Below are 20,250 nucleotides of genomic sequence, written 5' to 3' on the forward strand. Positions count from 1 at the left end.
TTCTTCCACTCCCAAATTAAATTCTACATCCTTTTACATTATTCAGCTTATGAGTTGCTCCCCATCAAAATTGTTAGGGCTCAAAAGCTGATTTTGCTATAAACTGACTCACTGAGCCTATCTCTGCACTTTTGTGTTACTTTTCTCGCTGACTTAGATTAAATTACGCAGGAGACTTCGTAATCTAGTGGCCTGAACCTAGGCAGGTTGGTGCACTGTATGCTGTATATATATAGCATATAGGTGTTCGATCCCTATCCCTAGCTCTTCTTTATGGAGATCTAGTAAGTAAGAAAGGACTTGGATAGTTGTTCGAATTCAAAATTTATATTATGAAATATCTGAGCATTACATCATAGTTATACAGACTTCGCAATTGCATCTTTTGATAAGTAACTTCCCATTTACAGTATAACGTGATTTTCTTTAGTAAAAAAAAAGAATACAGTTCACAAAGTTGATATGCACCTATTTTGCTAATTCCCCTCCTCCCTAAATTGTTAAGATCAGAACATATTTACTACGAAATGCATTTCCATAACCAACCGTACACTTGTCACCCTAATAGAGAAGAAGACTTCTACTCAATTTCTAATGCCAGTTAATCATGAAGACACTCGGTGAAACCAATTACTGTACTTGAGAACTACATTCAAATTAGTATAATTCTAAAATTGAATGCGAATTTGAATATTTTGAACCTAAATTAATTCAACCCTCATATATGTTTACGATTTGCTTTATGTACGAATAAAGCCAAAATATTAATAATATATTCCTTCAAAACTCCACCATACAAACAAATATTAATATATTCGAACTGCGTCGTCGTAGGCTTTATAGGGTTTAGGCTTTTTGAACTTTTTTTTTGTCAAGGCTTTTTGAACTTTCGAACGCTATATTCGTCCACCCTCGCAAAATAAATAATATCTAGCGCAGATCTTTCTATTAATAATTTAATAGTATACTAGGTGTTTTGCCCGCAGTTGCGGGTTTAATAATTTTACAAATTACTAAATAAATATATTATCAATTCGAGAACCATTAAAATAAATTATTTTCATGCCTTTGAAATATTTAATAATTAATTAAATATTAATTTTATATACAATAAAGTTTATTTTAATAAAAAATATTTATTATGTAAACAATTTGAAAATATTCATATATTCATAAAACTACATACATGGATTTATATTTATTTTAAAAATATTTTGATGTAAATATTATTGGATCACATAATATATAATTTTGTAGATAATGATGAGAATCAAATTAATGAAATTCGTTTTAAATTTGTGAGTAATTCTATATTAACAAATCTAATCTAATTATGTATTAAGGATAATAAAGATTATAAACGCTATAATTTTTAACGTGAGAGAAAGAAAATCGCTTTGAATATAGTATTATAAACTAAATGTTCTCTTTTCAGTTATATAAAATTGATAACTTTTCTTGATTAATCTTTAGTTATGTGTTTTCTGTTTCATTTTAGTTTAATTTATTATTAGAAGATAATTTCAGATAACAACACAATATATATGTGTTTATATCATATTTTATTTTTGAATTTTTAATATATATTAGGTTTCAGATAATTCTTCTTATTATTATTATATTATTATTATTATTTTTAATCATTTAAATTCGTTTTTATTTTGGAGTTAATTATATATTTTATTCATTAAGGGTATAAACGATATTAACCACTCTAACTTTTAACGTGAGAGCTCGAATCCAAAATTTTACTTCGCAAATAATAGTATAGATGTATCTTTGGGTTACGGTAACCCGGTTACCGTTATAAGAACTAAAACCCAAATATATGTTCTTCATGCTGCAGACATATATGGTTTCTTGTTGTGGCAATTATGGAGTTTGGTGAGTGATTAACATCATCTATGCTTGTACACATCACACAACCATAAAGTTTTTTAGATTGTGGAGGATAAGTAGTATAATTTTAAGAAAAAGTACGACATTATAATGTTGATATCATTCAAATTACCCTAATAAGTGATTTTACTCTCTCAAATAAAAGGTTCGATTGTAGTATTTAGGAATCGAATCCACAGAGAGCTAGGACACACACTAAACTATAGATATTAAGATTAAACTAGGCAAACAGTTATAAAACAGTAAATATGAATGTGATAAATAAATGAAAGCAAAGGGAACAAGACAGTTGTTCAAAAGGTAACTAAGAGTTGTTTTATGGAAGGATGGTAGATAGATCTAAGATTTCTATTCAGGTTTGAATTATAATGATATATGTACTAAATTATGATATTATAGAACTCAACTATAAGAATAACATATCAACTCTCGTTGTATAGGTTATTTATTACTAGATCCAATGATCTCACCTGTCGGGATGATCAATTAGAAAGTGTCGATCGATGACTCTATAGGAGTATCGATCGATACACCTTTTGCTCCGTCGATCGATTCACCTGTCGGGATATCGATCGACGCGCTTTTAGTAGGCTTAAAGCGCGGGGTGAATATATGTTCACTAGAGTTTCTAAACCAGCTGTCACTGTTATCTAGCTATCCTAGATCAGAGAAGAAAAGTCAGATAAGAAACTAAGCTCTCGCTTGTGCCTAATGATTCTATGATCAAGTTCAAGTTAATTACTCAAGAACAAGCATTAAGAACAGTCTCAATGATTAATATCACCAACTTAGCAATTTTATATTTGGGGCTAATCCTTTATAACCTATCTGAACCCTAAACCTAACAGGTGGATCTACTCAGACATGATAGTTGTCACAGAAATCATAGATGAGTAGATGAAATTTCAATAGAATCGATATAAAAACCAAAGGAGTTCCAAGAGGACTCTGAAGGAGTTCCAAGAGGACTCTGAAGGAGTTCCTCTCTTCTCTCCTAAGCTAAGAACAATGAAAATAAGATAGCGTAGAAAGCGTAGCCGTCAACAGTGGCTTAGAAATAACATAAATAGGGTTTCTGGTCGTCAAGGGTATTTTGGTAATTTTGTGGTAACTTCTGGGCTTCAGTTGGTCATAAAATATACTCATCCCACATTCTGATGTCCCTGTCGATCGACATGCACTCTGTTGAATCGATCGACATACAATCCTCTTCTCGACAGCTTCCTCTCGCGAGGCAGACTGATCACTCTTCAGTAAAACGGGCATAACTTCTGCTACAGGATGCGCATTGACCTTAGACCGGTGGCATTGGAAAGCTAACTCAAAGCTCTATCTTGTGTCAAAAGATGGGCTAAATCCAACGGTGGAAAGGTCTCTATCGAAAGTTAAACATCTGAAGCATATGTGCAGTTCTGCACTGCGAAAGACTCCAAAAGGCATCAAAATCACCATATTTCTTCAAATCGTTCCTGAACCTGTAAATACTCTAAAAATACCCCAATACATAGTAAATAGTATCTATAACACTTATATACCATGGGTAAAAATGGGTAAAATCCATGGTATATCAAATGTTCATGCATGTAAGACATGAAAGTGAAATCATTCAAATCTATAGTATATGACACCTAGTCACCGACTATCTACATAAATATTTATAAAAAGTAATATAGAAACCGCAAACTACTCGTATTATTCATGCATTTACCACAATGATATTCTGGAAGCCTTTCTCCATCCAGTACAATCACTACACATGACATAGTACAAACATAAGACCAAAGTACAGTAATTAGTCAATCACTACACAAGCATAGTCACTAATTCATTGTTTTTGTTGGGGTGGGGGTGAAACCGATTAACATCAGAAAACGAATGAAACAATATTACATAAAAAACTACAGTTGTTCAGTTAGATCACCAGGTTCATAAATCACAAAAACCGTTGACTGTAGTTCAAACGCACACGAACAAATTGGTACAAGGTCCTTGGAAAACGATTGCAAGACTGCGCCAAAGCAAGCAGCCCGTGCGATCTATGAGCCCAAAGGTTGTAGGTACAGGTGTCTATTTTTGTTTACTTCCATTTGATGTGTAAATAGTTAAATACATAGACATATCAAAACTTTTTCCCCTAAATTGTATCGACAAATAAAAAATGAGCGAGGAATTAGTTGACTATAAAAACCATTTTTCAAGTTATATATCATTCCGACAAAATAAAGTATATGTATATAAAATATATCATAAAGAGACATGGATAGGTCGTCAGCATCAGTCTGTATCAGGAACTAGTCTATGCCGAAAGGTTTACAGAATGATTTTGTTTGCCAACTGTGAAAACGTTTGATAATGGTTTATTATAATATATATAGTTTTGATGTATAAAAGATAGGACTATGAAAATGTCTGATAAAAAGTGGAAGGCATGTGCAAAGACAACATGACTATGGGGAGGGACAAATGATGCAAGTAAGCAAAATTAAGAGGTGCATGAATTTGCTAATTAAAGAGAGATCGTACTAAACCAAAATTGGACAACTATAACTTTTTTTTACATTGTTTAATATTGCTACCATCCAAGAGAATGAATGGTGTGCACTGCGCACATGTTAAAAAAAAAAGAAGGAATGGGGGGCACCGAAAGATGACCCACTTTTACGTCTTATTCTAGTCTTTTGTATGGATTTATGATAAGAAACATAAACTTGTGTTGCTTAAATCATTTTGTCGTGAGAAACAATGGAACATTGGAAACAATGGAACACTGGTGTAATGTCCTTTAAGAGCTTTCAATTCAATGTTTTGACGATAAGATTTGGTGTGAAACCATTTGAAAGATTTGGAAACGGTAAAGAGACAAGCGTTTTGTTCTACACTACACAAGATTATTTTATTCCAATAGGGCGTGTGTACACCGAGAATTGGGTAAACACTCGAGTGTAGGGAAGTTAAGTACATGCAGGTACTTCTACACATGATTGTTAGTAACGTTTTGGGGCCGAAAATTTATTGGTAAAGATGGAAAAATTGTTCTCTATTTCATACACTATAAGCCAAAGTTAGTTAAAACGATGTGGAGAATCTTAAAACATTTATGCTTAAGCTTATATCCACTGGAAACAGCAACAATTTTTTTTGGTGGAATTCGAATTCAGTTCTAACCATCAGTCTACATAACAACGCAAAACTTCCACATAACAAAAACTATGCTGAAAACTACAGAGAGAGAACAAGCATTTTATGAAGAAGACAGACATTAAAGTCAGGCGACATGGGTGTTTTCAAGTTCCATTTGTGCAACAGTGGTATTGATAGCATCTATAATCTCCATCTTCCCTGCACCAATAGCTTCGTCCATGGGAGTCCGCTCGTACCTACAAAATTATCAAAAGCTTCAGTTAAGTTCCCACCTGATAGACTGAAAGAATAAATAAGATATTCAAAGAGAGAGACAAAAAAAGAACCGGTTCAAAAGACTAAGACTGGCTCCAGCCAAGATCATTTTCTTCACAACCTGTAAAAGTTAGCTTTTCCAGTTTTAGTTACAACCGGAAACAAAACTTGTTTCTAAAGTGAGGGATGGGTTTAGTTTAGTTATACCTCGATATGTCCATTCAAACAAGCCCAATGCAGAGGAGCATTGTTCTCCTCGTTAAGAGCGTTAATATCCTGTTTACCAAAAAAAAAACAGATCCTCAATCTAAATGACCATCTCAAAAACTATTGTTGTTATGATTCTTACTACTCCTTGACTGATGAGATACTCCACTATACTCATATGTCCATTCGCCGCGGCCATATGAAGCGCTGTCAAAAGAATCCAAAACATGAAACAAAACCAATGTCCCAAGAACTGAATCAATCTATATATAAGGATCACACAAATGTAAAGGCTGTGTCTGTTCAAATGATCAAAGCAGTGACATTTATAGAACCTGTTCGGCCTTGGGAGTCGCGAGAGTTAAGAGAGACACCATCAAAGGCCAAGCTTTTGAGATCATCTATATCATTGTATCTAGCTGCCTATCATCATTACACAATAAAACTCAAATTAATTTACGAATCATGAATGTTAAAAAGGAGGGGGATTTAAAGGAACAGAGAGACAGACATCGAGCAAGTCGTCGACTTTCTCTGGTTCCCCGACCGCTTCTGCTCCCATCTTCTCCACCGGACAAAATCTACTTTATCAAATCCCGGGTTTCCGTCGTTGGGTTTTTTTAATTAGGGTTCTTGTCCGAAACGGTATAATACCTTGTGTATCGAATTTACAAAAAAATAAAAATAAAAATAAAGTCGACAAAAAACATTCATCAGAGCCCATTATCTGGACTCGAAACCCAATTACGATATAAAGCCCAATTCGTGTAAACCCAATAATAAAAATCTATATTATAATAGGGGAATATCACTCCTGCCTATGTGACACGTGTTCTTTTTCTTTTAATGGGCTGTGTTTTGTCTAGACTTAAGTATGTGATTTGTGTTCTGATTCTATGGATTTTGGCCCACAACATATCTGTTCTTTAGATCACTCGATCCCTCTTCGTCTTCCTCTTCCTCTTCCTCTTCCGTTCTTCCTTAAGTACTCAATCAAAAAAAAATTGTAGCTTGAAGGTAGAGAGATCAAGCGACTGAGAGAGAGAGAGAGAGTGGTGTGGAAACAAAAGCATGATCTAAGTTTTTCCTCTCAGATATTCCGACAACAGTATTCTCCGATCGGAGCTTTGAGACATTCCGACAGAAGCATAAAAAGATCGTTCCTTTCGTGTGTCTGTGTGTGTGAGGGGGTTTGTCGGAAAAATGTAGCGGTACGGTCGCGCCAGTGAAGAAGAGCCGCGATCGGATCCGTCGATTGAATGGACCTCTCATGGAGTCCAAACCAGAGTCGAAGGTAACGTAAATGCAGCGTCTTTGATTCATCTTAGGAGGATTATATTATTTTTATAAAATGCGTGTTTTTTTGTAGCTTCGATGTGGCGGTTAGGGTTAAGCGGAGCTGGAGGAGGAGGAGGAGGAGGAGGAAAAGCGTACCCGGAGCGATCAAATGAGCCTGATCGTGGAGCGGCGTTTGCGGGTACAGTTCAAGATGTCGATTTAATCACCCGCGAGATCGTGGAGCGGTAAATAAAGTTTCCCACTTTTGAATCAGATCGTTGAATTGGGTTTTTGAAAGCTCTTGGTTTGGTGTTTAGGTTGTTGGAGGTGTGAGAGGAGGAGTTGGAGGAGATGGAGCTTTACCGGAGAGAATGGGACAACCGGTTTGTCAGGTTTTGTATACTCTATCTCTGTCTTTAAAGCAATGCAGTTTAAGTTTGTCTTCTTTGGTTTCATATAAAAGCTGTGAATTTTAGATTGTTTTGTTCTGTTTTTGGTTTTGATCAGCATTTTATGCGAACGGGAATGTGTAAGTACGGTGCTTCTTGCAAATATCATCATCCCAGACAAGGAGGAGGAGGTTCCGTTGCTCCTGTGGCAGGGGTGTTCAAGGAGTTTGGTTTTTGATTGAACCGTAAGTAACCAAAACCGTTCTTTAGTTACGCTTTCTTACAAATGTTGTTTGCATGGTAGTAACTTATTTCCATACGCATAACAGGAGGGTGGTCGTGTACCTCTCTTTGTGGGATGATGTTGCATCAATGTTTATGGGTCTCATCAACTCAGGTGATAGGACACAGTCTGTCATGGTGGTCACTATATATGAATCCCAAAATATTTGGAGGTTTGTAAACTGTCACATTTGTCATCGTAATTATCACTAGATTTTGACCCGCGCTTCGAAAGCGCGGGTATTATTTTTCACTTTTATAAAATATATTATTTGTTTGTAATTATTGAATTTATTTATTTTAATAAAATTTTCTTTATAATAAATTCGACACATAGAATGTCTCTGGTAAACTATGTATTTCTCTAATTTTGTTTTATTCGCTCTTCAATCAACATATTTATTTGGCTTGTTGTTAAAATAAATGTTTATAGACTTTGATCTCTGCACCTCCGCGGATGTATATTTTTAAAAAAATATGATGATATTTGTTTTTCATGTAATTATTAGGGTTTGGCAAAATGAATCCTAGGAACAGAACTGATACCAATCCGTAAATATAGTACCAAACCTGAACACAAATTGATTAAATATTCGAATTATTCAAAATTTTGTTAGTTAGAGAACCGAATCGGATCCGAACCGAAGTATTCGTGTACCTGAATTTATCTAAAAATAGATTTATATACTTATATATTAATTATTTTTATATTTAACGTATATAAAACATCAAGAATGATACTTTTAAATTGGTTTAAAATACTTGAAAATATATATAGATAGTCAAAAACAAATATCTGAAATATTTAAAGTATACTCAAATCACCAAAAATACTTAAAATAATTATTGATTTCGTATCCAAAATTTTAAATCAAACCAATTGATATGTTAATCTTAGGTATTCTGACATATGTTATTTAAATTTATAGGTAATATATTACTTTATTTATAGATTTTGAGAAATTTAAAATATATAGTGATTTAAAATTTTAAAAATAATTTAAATAGGTTATCCAAACCCAAACCAAACCCGCAATGATCCGAATCAAACTCAAACAAAAATTTAGGAACATCCTAATAGGACTGAAATCTTTGACCTCGAAAACCCGAAACGCAAACCGATCAGAACCAAGCCCGTATGGATGTCTGAAAACCTATCCTTAGTCATTATTATATATCGTATAATTTCATCATATAATTAATCGTATTTTATATGTACCATCATATAAATAATCATATAATTAATAGTATTTAATATGTATATCGTCATATAAATAATTACATATATTATATTTTAAAAACTTAATATGAAATATAAAAACCATAATTTGAGTTGGTATTTCAAATTGGGCTTTATATTGTATTTTTCTTATATATATTGACAACATTCTTTTATAATGGACTTAATAACTTAAGCCCATTACTTTTTCTGTTTAATACTACAATTCATGTTTCCAAACAAAATTAATTTTTTTAAAAAGACTACAATCCATGTTTCCAAACACACCAAATTTTTTTAAGACTCTTATCCAAGTATCCAAACACACCGAAATTGTACTTCAGGTTTAATAAGATAGATGGTTTGTCATTTATTTACTTATGGGGCGTCTAATGTTGGCCCACCTAATGCTGTTCGAAACAATATTGCTTCTGCAGGTAACCTATACCTAAACTCAACGCCAGCAACAAAATTTTATTCGACCCAACCCTTCATGCTATCTCAGAGTTTACAGCCATGTATCAAGTCATTATGTGTTTAGGTTTGACTAATATTAAGTCTTATAGTGACGTTACATATTATGCTCTCTGGTTTCAGCTTAGAAGGCACAGTGGGATAAGCCTTTTTTTTGTAACTATTCAACAACCTATTCAAATAACAAAATCACGTATACAAAAATATTTGACGTATCGATAATGTTTCCGGCTCCGCGCCTGCGCGGAGGCTATGAAACTAGTGTTATAAGGATTTATCAGAACAACACACGTGTCCAACACGTGGGAGACGGAGACGCGTTGACGGAAACCTAACGTCACTGCACCCTCCTGCAACACCGCGAGGTCTTCCAAAATAAAATAAAAAATCGTTAAATTTAACACCGCTAGGTTTTTTTTTTTTATTTGGGTGTAGAAGTGGGTCCAAAAGCCGAGGGTCTTGTCTCTCTGATCTACAACTCCTCGGTCGGTTCCTTGATTCCTCCTCTGCTGTTCTGTTAGTTGTCCGAACCATGAGTTCCTCGGTCCAGATCGTTGATGACAAACAAGTTGAAAGTTTGTCTCTTGGAGATCAGGTTTTTGCTTTTGCCCTGATTGATTAAATCAATTAATTTGCGTTTTCTGGTTTATTCCGTCATTCCCTTAGCTATTGAGTTCTACGTTAGCTTTAAATTTTGGATCTTTGCTTGAATCTTGTGACTTTTGTTATTAGCTCACAAGGTTGATTCAAGCTGTGGCTTTGTGTGTGTTAGGATGGAAAGAAGGCTGAGATAGTGAGCAATGAGCTGAGTTTCGGGAACCATGGCGGGTGCTGTGCTATATGCTTGGATACTATACCTCTTCAAGAAACTGCTATGGTTAAAGGCTGTGAACATGCTTACTGGTATGTTTTGTTGGTTACAGCTCTTGTTCTTTTTATTCTTGTCAATGTATTTGTCCAATACTACTTACTACTTGTCGTTAGAAAACCTGTTATTACGTTTTTTGTGTGGATTTGGTTGATTATCTTACATTTGATTTGATGTTCAGTCAGATAAGGTATGTTTGTTTGATTAGAATTGAAATAGGACTGACATAGAGATTTCTCTTTTCGTTTTTAAGAGGTATTATTCATGTCTATCTCTATATATTATATATAGTGTGACGTGCATCCTCCGCTGGGCTAGTTACAAAGAGATACACACCTGCCCACAGTGTAAGCATCCATTTGATTTTCTCAATGTCCACCGCGCTCTTGACGGCAGGTAAAACATCTTCCAGCGTCAATTACATTTGGTTCCATTGTTCATTATCTATGTTTCTTTCTCAGTAACTAACTTTTAAATGTTGTATTTCACTGCAGCGTGGAAGATTTCATGTTCGAGGAGAGTGTATGCCTCCTCCTGAGAGCATCCTGGTTTAAGCCACTTGAAGCAGTGGAGCGTGTCTCATATCATGACATTGACAATAATGATTTCGACATTCCACCTGAGTACGTGGAGGAGGAGGAGGAGGAGGAGGTGGAAGATGATGATGATGACCTTGACGAGTTTTTGCACGGCTCAAGTCTTCGTTTAGGAAACAGGAGGTGGGGTGACAATGGTTTTGTCAGATCAGGCCGCCAAGAAGCAAGACCGGCCCAGCATAATAAGCACCGAGGTGGTGGTGGTGGCCAAGCTTCGGCCGCCTCTGAATCCAGCTCTTCTTCCTCGCGTGAGCCAAAGGAGAAGACTAGTAGCAGTGCCGCTGCAACAGGGAGGCGTGCGAAGAGGGCAATGAAGCGTGAAGCTGCAAACAAAGCTGCGAAGCAGTTGCAGCTGCAAAGCATGAGGCTCTTTTGGTTAGGTTGGGAAGAAAGTGAGCGAGTGTTGTTCTATCTCTGTAATTAAAACCTACCAACCCCCAAAATCAACTGTCTTACATACTTGAGAAATCTGTATAGCTAATAATGGTTGAACAACAAAACTTTATTAGTTTATCAAATTTTACCAACTTTCTTGACCATTGGTGTTGTGAGTGAGACATATACTATAGGTTATGACATGAAAATTGTATCATATGGAATGAGGATTTAAGTGGTGATGATAATGATGATCATGAAGAGTGGGACTTGGTGGGGACTGCCATTGACTTTAGCCAATTTTCGGCTGGTGCAGGCTGCAATCCAAAGCAATATCAAGGCTACAAACTAAAAGCTCTATTCAAGTAATAGTATATAACTGATTCACAAAAAGCAAAGACATCTCGATCCCTTACCAACCCCATTAAGATCATGGAATGATTAGTTCATGTCAACTTTGTTGACCAATATAAATTGTTGTTGTTGCTGCTGTTTGGTCAAGTTGCCGTGAGTGAAATACTGAAATCTATAAGATTTCATGGTCTCCATAATCATCATGTTTATCATCATAATTTTCTTTTTATCTTCTTGAAATTGAACTGTTTTGTATTCTCCACCAACCATATTAACCTTCCATTCAATGCTCCTGAATTCCCTCAAAGCAAAAGCTCCCTTTGCTTTACCAACACTTCTCTCTCTCTCTAGCTCTTCTCATAACTTTCCTTTGAGGTCATGCTACTGTTCAGCCTCACTTTAACCGTTAGTTACCTCATTATCTATAGCTTTTCCTTGATGATCTTGTGAAGAGACAAAACAGACATCTCTTTGGTCATATCTATCCTTTTCTTTTCTCCCTATGGAATCTCTGAAACAAGCTTCTTCTTCTAGGTTCTGCTACCATCAAGGCTTCTCAGGAGTTCTCCAAGTGTTCGTTCACAACGCAAGAAACATCCACAACATCTGCATCTACGACAACCAAGACGTCTACGCCAAGTTCTCTCTCACTTACAACCCTGACGACACCATCTCCACTAGAATCGTCCACAGAGCTGGCAAGAACCCTGAGTTCAACCAGAAGCTTATGATCAATGTGAATCAGATCGATGCTGCAGTTCTTAAATGTGAGATCTGGATGATGAGCAGAGCCAGACATTACATGGAAGATCAGCTTCTTGGTTTCGCGCTTGTCCCAGTCTCAGACATCATAGGTCAGGACAGTGTCACTCAAGATTACAGTCTTTCTTCCACCGATCTCTTCCATTCACCTGCTGGTACCGTAAAGCTCACGCTTTCCATCGTCAACCCTTCTCTTCTTGCTACTTCTTCTTCATCCAATCCCAAGGTCAACACTTCAATTTCTTCCGAGGTTGTGTTACTTAGCCCCCAAGTTTCTGAAACTGTAGATTACACGAGGATTGAGTTCCCTGACATCAATGTTGTTAACGAGAACAAACAAATGGTTACAGAGTACTTCAATGGAATGGGTGTCAGGTCTGGAACAGCTTCTTTTCTCTGTCTCGGCTCAACACACTTGCCTGAAACCGACATAACAATGGTGTGCTTGGAAGACAAAGAGCTTCGCGGGAATGGAAGCTTTATGGCTTCTTCTTCAACAACAACAAGCTTAAGCGACGACAAGAACACAGCTGATTCAAACGAGAACCGAGAGGTGGCAAAGGTATTAAGAGGGAGCAAAGGAGACGAAGTTGAGGAAGGAGAACAGAAAATGAATGTGGAAACAGAGGAAACATCGATGCAGAAACAGATAGCAGAGATGTATATGAGAAGTATGCAACAGTTCACCGAGTCTTTAGCAAAGATGAAGCTTCCCATGGATCACAACAACAATAACAACAACACTGAAACTCAGATTCAGAATCGGAATAACAATAATAATGGTAATAACAATAACGGCACGGAGAAGAAAAAAGAAGGGTCTCGTGTCTTTTACGGAAGCAGAGCATTCTTCTAATTATGGAACCAAGAACTCGTTTGCAAATAAGTCTTTGTTGTGACATTTTAGCTTCTTTGGTAATCGATCTCTTTATGTTACATTCACATGATATTCCTGTAATCGAGTTTCAATATTTTAGTAGAAATATCTCAACAGAACATTGTACTAACATAGAAGAAGGATAAATCTCTAACTGTCGTCTGTAGGGTAACAAACAAACAATATATTCTTGGTATTGCTCTAAAACCAGTACCAGTACTTGTCGCTTTTAGATTCTAAATCACAATCAGTTTCACATCTCTTACCAGGTATACAGCTGATCCCTCACACAGCCCTGTATTTCACCCGTGAATCATTGCGATGTCATCGCCAGAAAAATGCCAATAGCTTCCCTTTTCTTTTATCTAACGTAATGAGCTATGACAAATCACAGCCTTGCAAGAGAGATCATCATCAATGAGCCACAAGTTCAGTTCCGCAAGCTTTGTCTGAATGATAGTAGAATCAACTTCAGGTGACCAACACGCCACTGGTTTGCCATCTCCCAACGATTGGTTTACACTGTTGGCATTGGTATTCTTTGCAATACTCATCGTCTCTACAGTCTTAATCATCTTGCCCTTTCGCTCCACTAGCTCTTTCACTAGATGAATAAAATCTAGACCTTGTTTTGAGGATGGATTCTTCGTTGCTGAGGATACTATGCTATTCAAAAGCTCATTGCTCCACAACTTTTGAGTGACTGAAGAAGATTTAACAATCAATATCCCAGAGCTTTCCCCGATATAGAAATCGTGTTCTGATCTGACTCTGTCAAGGAGTGGACCTCTATCCACCAGAAGCGCATTACTCGAAAACACCCACGTGCTGTAACCAAGTTCTAAGCATTTCTTAACAACGTAAGCATTCCCCAGAGCCTCGCTCACCGAGTTTGAGTACGAAGTTTTGCCTTTCACCAACTTGTCGAGAAACATATCCGCATCAATCACAGGATGCCCCCTTCTCGAAAGATCATAGAACAACTCAGAGCTAGGGCCTATAAAAATGTGGTTTCGAGTATCAATCTTCTCGAAATGGCATAGCAAGTTCCTGACAAACATTTTCTCCGCAGCAAATAGACTGACCAGAACCACAACTTTCTCTCTCTGCACAGAAGGAAGAATGACTCCAAGCTCATCCACGCTCCTCACAACTCTACCGGGAACAACTTCACCGAAACAGTAATCGTACCACTTAAGGTTGCTCAAGGGCTGGAGTTTCAGAAAATCAGAACCGACGGTGCTTCTATTCAGCAGCTGCGAGTCTGGTCCAGCGGTTTTCCCGTAGTTAACACCAGCATCCCTGTGAGAGACACTCAACGCCCTCTCGTTTTGGAAACTGGTGTAGATGTTAAAATAGCCACGAGAGTGAATAAACTTTATGAACCAAGGTGTCCATATTCTTTCTCCCAGCCTCTTGTACCATCCATTCGTCACCATGCCATCAAGGAAAGGCTTCTTGTCCTTCGATTTATGCTCGTCATACCAGAGTCTGAACTCTTTCCACGGTTTGGGAAACAGAAGCTGCCCCCAAGTTCCCACCAACTGGTATAAGAAAACGTTCGTTTTGGGATCCACATGTAGTTTATTCCCATGCTTACCTGCAATATAACAACCACTAAATCAATCAGTCACACTATCACATACACTAAGCATGACTACTTCTCACTGATCCATAAGTGCAATTAATAGTATATCATAAAGACACGGACTTTATTGTTACCTGGAACGAACCTTGGTCGCTGAAGGGAAGCTCCATAGACAGAAGGATTGTAATTAGAGCGATCATAGTAGTAACTACGAATCACGCTCTCCAGAAACCCAAAGTAAAGCGGAGAGACCTCGAGATCGTCTTCGACGACGAACGCAAACTCGTGATCAGAGCTCGGCCACCACGCCTCCAGCCACTGTCCTTGCAATCCGGCGTTGGCCGTACGATAGTGAACCAGCTTCTCCCCGAATCTCCACTCGAACTCATCCACGAGATCCAAGATCTCCTTCGCGTTGCTCAAGCGATCTCCCACCGCGGATTTGTCGCCGTCGTCAGGAGAGAGTGAGAAGTGGTCGACGTAGACGTGGAGGTGAACGCGGCGCGCGGCGCCGGCGAGGGCGTAATCGGCGGCGGAGAGGGAGAGGAGGCAGCGGGAGAGGGAGTGGGGGCGGTTGAAGGTGAGGACTTTGATGAGGAAAGTGAAAGGCGGGGCCTTGTTGTTGTTGTGGTTTTGGAGGAGAGTGGTGTCTTGTTGTTGGGTGGAGACGGAGTGGGTGGTCTCGGAGAGGAGGATGAGGAGGATGATGACGGAGATGCAGAGGAGGAAAAGGAGGAGTGGGAGTCGGGTTTTCTTTGGTTGGGTGAATGCCATCGTCGCCATTGGATCACGGTTTAGGTTTCCTCTCAGATTTGAGAAAGAAGGAAGCTTTGGGCAAAAATAAAGTGAAAGCACGCACGCACGCGTCATGTGCGACGGTGGATTTATTTCATTTTTACTCATAGTCATAGCTCAATTTAGTAGTAACTGCAGTTTTGAATTATCAACCGGAGCATTATGAAAAAGTCAGTACAAAATGTACTGATTTTAAAAATTTATGGTGGGCAGCTGCTTCTCCTACTCTTTGATGTAGCCTCAACACTGAGTGTCACCGATACTAAACTCTCACTATCTCGTATCGTATGGTGTTGATAGTAGCATTGGAATTTGGTGGGAACTTAATGGAAGTTTGTTGTGTGGGATTTAGAATGTAAATTGTGGTGGAATTGATGAATGATATGAATAAAATGTATAGGGAAAATTTAATTATAAATAAAATATATTGAATCGGATTCAGGTTGTCTTTCCTATCATAAACCATGTTTTGTAGAATCCATTAAAATATCTAATCTGCCAAGATAATGGCGTTTTAGCATACATTAGAAGAACATAGAAGAGGATCAAGAAACCAACTGAAAATTATAGAACTAGAAAAAAACTAGTAGACAGAAACTGATGGGGGAAAGAAAAAAACAGAAAAGCAATGATTCAAGTCAGGTGAGTTGTTGGTTGGGTCACATGGGACAACCGGGAGTGGGGGTTATGACTTAATGTGCATTGATTCCCTCTTTCTGATATTTACAGTTATGAGTTATGTTGCCCCTTTATCAGATCCATTAGTTAAATCAAAATTAGTAGACATATTAAGTAGCATTTTTCATTGCCTTCAAGGCTTCAACAGCACCCCATTAGCAATGTCATATGCCTGGCGTGAAAATGACCTATCATGTGAAAACGTTACCATCTCTCACAAACGTTGACTATTCTGATATCAGTTACTATTGTTTGAATATCACCATGTTCTTTTCGAGGTACACATTTCTAATGCAACTTTGCAAGAAATATACTCATAAATTGAGCCCATAAAAAAAAAGATTGAGCCACTGTTAAATTCTTTTAGCCTTGTCCAAAGATTGTGACCAATAATATATCACCGGTTTGACATCTCCGAACATTTATTTACGATGCTATGTTGAAGCTCAATGCTCCATAAGTGTTGAGCACTCGCTAGAGCATCTGTCACTGAGTTAGGGTATTACTAGAGACTATTTAATTATTCATCTCAACATATATGAAACAATAAATGTACTAGTCAAAACTCATAAAAGAAAAGGAGGAGATGTTGGATCTAAGTCACATGGGACGCAATGGGTGATTCATGTGCTTTGTTTCCTTTTTTTATTACACACCTTACTTTGTTGCTATCCGAATCCGATCCACAAGCTCTACAAGACAACCCCATTGTTATTTTTGCAGTCCTATACTTTCTTACATTTAAAGATTACAGTATGCTCTAATTAATTTTTTTTAATGCTGGTTACTTATATTATTGTAAATTATAAGAATATAAGATAATTTTACAACCGATAATTTATGTTTTATGAAAATTTATATCTGACTACACTACCTTTTAATCGTCTTATAAATCTATGCATGACATTTTTCACTATCCTGAAATTCTTATGTAAGTAATTTTTAGTTTATCTGAATAATTCATCTCTTTTAGAATTTGGTTCTCACGTCTATTGATGTAAAAACTAAAAACACTAATGATCATCTGATAAAATCCTCACATTCGCTTCACACATTTTTACGTATTTGATTATGACATTTCAGGTTATCGTGACTTGTTTTCAAAGATAGAGTAAACATGATTGCTTCTTAAAAGTTTTAATTGTTGATAAGCGAAACCATAGGAAATACTATAACTGCAGTGTTATGCAATAAAGGAAAAGGTCGACCGACTTCTACATTTTGTTTTGACCAAAACTTACATGAAACAAGAAAATTTTAGTATATTTGATCTACCAAAATAATATTCATCAACGTTTTAGTAAATGTGTAATCAAATAATTTACGCTGGGTTACTGTTAACCGGACTAATCTTCTTTTGTATAATTGGATGTTAGACCAAAGGGTCCAATGGTAAATTACCAGAGAGATTTTTTGTACTTACCGTGACGTGTGACACTGATAGTGGGAGAACCGACAATCAAAATCCAATTATAAGAAAGTGGTCCCCACACCAATGTATATCTCACCCAACGCCCTACCTGCAACGTTGATTTCTCACCATCCAACGGCATCCAGCCTCTCATATATTAAATTTAATCACAGCCGTTGGATTAACTTACTTCTTACTCTTCCGATAAATAAATCCACCATCTTCACTCCCCCCTTCTCTCACTCCCAATCTTTACTCACTAGATCGTCGAGCCCACCGTGATCGTCTCCGATCTCGCCGGGAGTCTCTGTTACTTACTAAACCGTAAGTTACTTTCTCCTCTAGTCTCTCAAGTCTCGTTATGTATTGATCCCTCTCTTTACGTTAGTGAGTTTGAGCTGATAAACAACCTCCCTACTCACTGTGATGCTTTGATTGAATCCTTTTCATCCAATCGGATTTCGACCTGCTCTGTTTCAGTTTTTGATTCACAGATCACTTGCTTGAGTTCCGTGAAGAATTTGAATTCTGTTTTGAGTGATCTTGGTTCGATTTTGTTTGGATCGGATCTGATTGATCTCGGATCGCGAGATCTAGTTGTTGACATCTCGAAACTTAATTGGTTAATATTGGATCTGAATACGAATTTGTAATCGAGATTCTTGTCTGTGCATTTTGCTTTCAGATCACAGATCAGTAGAATATGAGAGAGATCCTTCACATCCAAGGAGGTCAATGTGGGAACCAGATCGGTTCCAAGTTCTGGGAAGTTGTTTGCGACGAGCACGGGATCGATCCCACTGGTCGTTACACTGGCAACTCCGATCTGCAGTTGGAGAGGGTGAATGTTTACTATAACGAGGCGTCGTGCGGAAGATATGTTCCCCGTGCTATCCTCATGGATCTTGAGCCTGGTACTATGGACAGTGTCAGAACTGGGCCTTACGGTCAGATCTTCAGGCCTGACAACTTCGTTTTCGGGCAATCTGGTGCTGGAAACAACTGGGCTAAAGGGCATTACACTGAAGGAGCCGAGCTTATTGATGCTGTGCTCGATGTTGTACGTAAGGAGGCTGAGAATTGTGATTGTCTTCAGGGTATGTTTAACTCTATTACCCTTTATGTTTTTTGAAGGTCTTTGGATTGTAATTTTAACCGTCAAGTGATTTGAATTTCTCAGGTTTCCAAGTATGTCACTCGCTTGGTGGAGGCACTGGGTCTGGAATGGGAACTCTGCTGATATCTAAGATCAGGGAAGAGTATCCTGATCGAATGATGCTTACTTTCTCTGTCTTCCCATCACCTAAGGTCTCGGATACAGTGGTTGAGCCGTATAATGCGACGCTTTCAGTTCATCAGCTGGTTGAAAACGCTGATGAGTGTATGGTTCTGGACAATGAAGCTCTTTATGACATCTGTTTTAGAACTCTCAAGCTTACCACTCCTAGCTGTAAGTCCGTTCAACTTTCTTTTTTCTTTTGTGATCCTTGCAACCATTAAGATTGTTGTTTGGTAATGCGTCTTTGACACAGTCTCTCCAATTATGTGTATGATTCTTTCTGTCTTAATCTGTTTGCTGATGTCTTGTGATGGTTTGACTGCAACAGTTGGTGATCTGAATCATCTGATCTCTGCAACCATGAGTGGAGTTACATGCTGTCTTAGGTTCCCTGGTCAGCTCAACTCTGATCTGAGGAAGCTTGCAGTGAACCTCATCCCTTTCCCTCGTCTCCACTTTTTCATGGTCGGTTTTGCTCCTCTCACCTCCCGTGGCTCCCAGCAGTACCGCGCACTCACCGTCCCAGAGCTCACCCAACAGATGTGGGATTCAAAGAACATGATGTGTGCCGCAGACCCGCGCCACGGACGGTACCTGACAGCGTCGGCAATGTTCCGTGGCAAAATGAGCACAAAAGAAGTGGACGAGCAGATGATAAACGTGCAGAACAAAAACTCATCCTACTTCGTGGAATGGATACCCAACAACGTGAAGTCAAGCGTCTGTGACATAGCGCCTCGAGGCCTGTCGATGGCGTCGACCTTTATAGGGAATTCGACATCGATCCAAGAGATGTTTAGGAGGGTGAGTGAGCAGTTCACAGCCATGTTCAGGAGGAAAGCTTTCTTGCATTGGTACACAGGTGAAGGAATGGACGAGATGGAGTTCACTGAAGCTGAGAGCAACATGAACGATCTGGTGTCTGAGTATCAGCAATACCAAGACGCAACGGCAGATGAAGAAGGCGAGTATGAAGAAGAGGAGGAAGAAGAAGCGGAGTATCAAGACTGAAAAGGCTTCTGCTGAGAATACCACCGTATCACCATCTCATGTGTTCTTTATCTCTGCCCTTTAGATTTCGTTGAGTTTCTTATGTACTTGTTTTGTGATTGTCTTGTGTGTAAAAGTGAGGTTGGAGCTCAGTATTTTTTTAATTTGTCGTGGTGTTGTTATAAATGAAGTCAGTTGTGTGTGTTTTATGCTCTTGCTGCTTCAAATAATTAGTTCCCGGATTAGAGTTATGTATCTGAACATCTCTAACGATCATTGTCTTTACAAAACAACATATCTGTTGAGACCAAATTGGCTTTTAATGTTCGGTATAAACAAAGATTAGCTGTGTTTAAAAAAAAAGGCAAAGATTAGCTCCTTTCAGAACTTGCAAGGTTGCAATTCACTATGGTTTTTGCATACTCCTATTTCAATCTTCAACAATTACAGTGTGTTTAGTTGTTAATTTGTTATTCATACTAGTCAGTTAATTTTATTTGTTAACGAAAACCATATTAAAACGAAAAGGTTGA

The 20,250-nt window shown here is 37.8% G+C and overlaps 6 protein-coding genes across 7 annotated transcripts in view; 4 read left to right on the forward strand and 2 right to left on the reverse strand.

The window, feature by feature from the left end:
- The window catches only part of LOC108818244 (uncharacterized), a 41,035-nt gene that overhangs the window by 18,096 nt on the left and 2,689 nt on the right, over positions 1-20,250 (forward strand). The gene's annotated exons all lie outside the window — the stretch shown is intronic.
- LOC108815962 (ankyrin repeat-containing protein P16F5.05c) lies at positions 4,982-6,159 on the reverse strand. Its single transcript, XM_018588506.2, has 6 exons — positions 6,014-6,159; positions 5,838-5,925; positions 5,645-5,709; positions 5,503-5,571; positions 5,367-5,416; positions 4,982-5,276 (listed from the first exon to the last, which is right to left on the reverse strand). The coding sequence occupies exons 1-6, from the start codon at positions 6,062-6,064 to the stop codon at positions 5,165-5,167; spliced, it is 435 nt and encodes a 144-aa protein (XP_018444008.1). The 5' UTR covers positions 6,065-6,159; the 3' UTR covers positions 4,982-5,164.
- Positions 9,535-11,147, forward strand: LOC108817447 (uncharacterized). The gene is given in 5 exon segments (XM_056990797.1): positions 9,535-9,739; positions 9,917-10,047; positions 10,304-10,408; positions 10,507-10,943; positions 10,946-11,147. Coding segments are annotated over 5 exon segments (795 nt in total). The 5' UTR covers positions 9,535-9,676; the 3' UTR covers positions 11,005-11,147.
- On the forward strand, positions 11,266-13,071 carry LOC108817446 (uncharacterized). The gene has a single exon (XM_018590131.2). The coding sequence runs from the start codon at positions 11,840-11,842 to the stop codon at positions 12,953-12,955; it is 1,116 nt and encodes a 371-aa protein (XP_018445633.1). The 5' UTR covers positions 11,266-11,839; the 3' UTR covers positions 12,956-13,071.
- LOC108817445 (uncharacterized) lies at positions 12,734-15,398 on the reverse strand. Of its 2 annotated transcripts, XR_001944005.2 has the most exons (3): positions 14,699-15,398; positions 13,243-14,576; positions 12,734-13,051 (listed from the first exon to the last, which is right to left on the reverse strand). XR_001944005.2 is itself a non-coding variant. In XM_018590130.2 (2 exons), the coding sequence occupies exons 1-2, from the start codon at positions 15,345-15,347 to the stop codon at positions 13,342-13,344; spliced, it is 1,884 nt and encodes a 627-aa protein (XP_018445632.1). In that variant the 5' UTR covers positions 15,348-15,398; the 3' UTR covers positions 13,085-13,341. The 2 variants fall into 2 exon arrangements, 1 of the variants encoding a protein (XP_018445632.1); XM_018590130.2 differs by lacking the exon at positions 12,734-13,051 and having other exon boundaries at positions 13,085-14,576.
- Positions 17,616-19,930, forward strand: LOC108817742 (tubulin beta-6 chain). Its single transcript, XM_018590518.2, has 4 exons — positions 17,616-17,772; positions 18,134-18,545; positions 18,629-18,898; positions 19,056-19,930. Exons 2-4 carry the CDS (start codon positions 18,152-18,154, stop codon positions 19,736-19,738), a joined length of 1,347 nt encoding a protein of 448 aa, XP_018446020.1. The 5' UTR covers positions 17,616-17,772; positions 18,134-18,151; the 3' UTR covers positions 19,739-19,930.

Source organism: Raphanus sativus, chromosome 7 (genome assembly GCF_000801105.2).
Source record: "Raphanus sativus cultivar WK10039 chromosome 7, ASM80110v3, whole genome shotgun sequence".
NCBI lineage: Eukaryota > Viridiplantae > Streptophyta > Magnoliopsida > Brassicales > Brassicaceae > Raphanus > Raphanus sativus.

Excerpts from the sequence above, each read along its gene's own strand:
- LOC108815962 (XM_018588506.2), bottom strand. The coding sequence starts at position 6,064 with ATGGGAGCAGAAGCGGTCGGGGAACCAGAGAAAGTCGACGACTTGCTC. Across the intron at positions 5,926-6,013 it reads AAGTCGACGACTTGCTCGAT|GCAGCTAGATACAATGATAT; the intron begins GTCTGTCTCTCT and ends TAATGATGATAG. Across the intron at positions 5,277-5,366 it reads AGTCTTAGTCTTTTGAACCG|GTACGAGCGGACTCCCATGG; the intron begins GTTCTTTTTTTG and ends ATAATTTTGTAG.
- LOC108817446 (XM_018590131.2), top strand. The coding sequence starts at position 11,840 with ATGGAATCTCTGAAACAAGCTTCTTCTTCTAGGTTCTGCTACCATCAA.
- LOC108817445 (XM_018590130.2), bottom strand. The coding sequence starts at position 15,347 with ATGGCGACGATGGCATTCACCCAACCAAAGAAAACCCGACTCCCACTC. Across the intron at positions 14,577-14,698 it reads GCGACCAAGGTTCGTTCCAG|GTAAGCATGGGAATAAACTA; the intron begins GTAACAATAAAG and ends GTTATATTGCAG.
- LOC108817742 (XM_018590518.2), top strand. The coding sequence starts at position 18,152 with ATGAGAGAGATCCTTCACATCCAAGGAGGTCAATGTGGGAACCAGATC. Across the intron at positions 18,546-18,628 it reads GAATTGTGATTGTCTTCAGG|GTTTCCAAGTATGTCACTCG; the intron begins GTATGTTTAACT and ends TGAATTTCTCAG. Across the intron at positions 18,899-19,055 it reads CAAGCTTACCACTCCTAGCT|TTGGTGATCTGAATCATCTG; the intron begins GTAAGTCCGTTC and ends TGACTGCAACAG.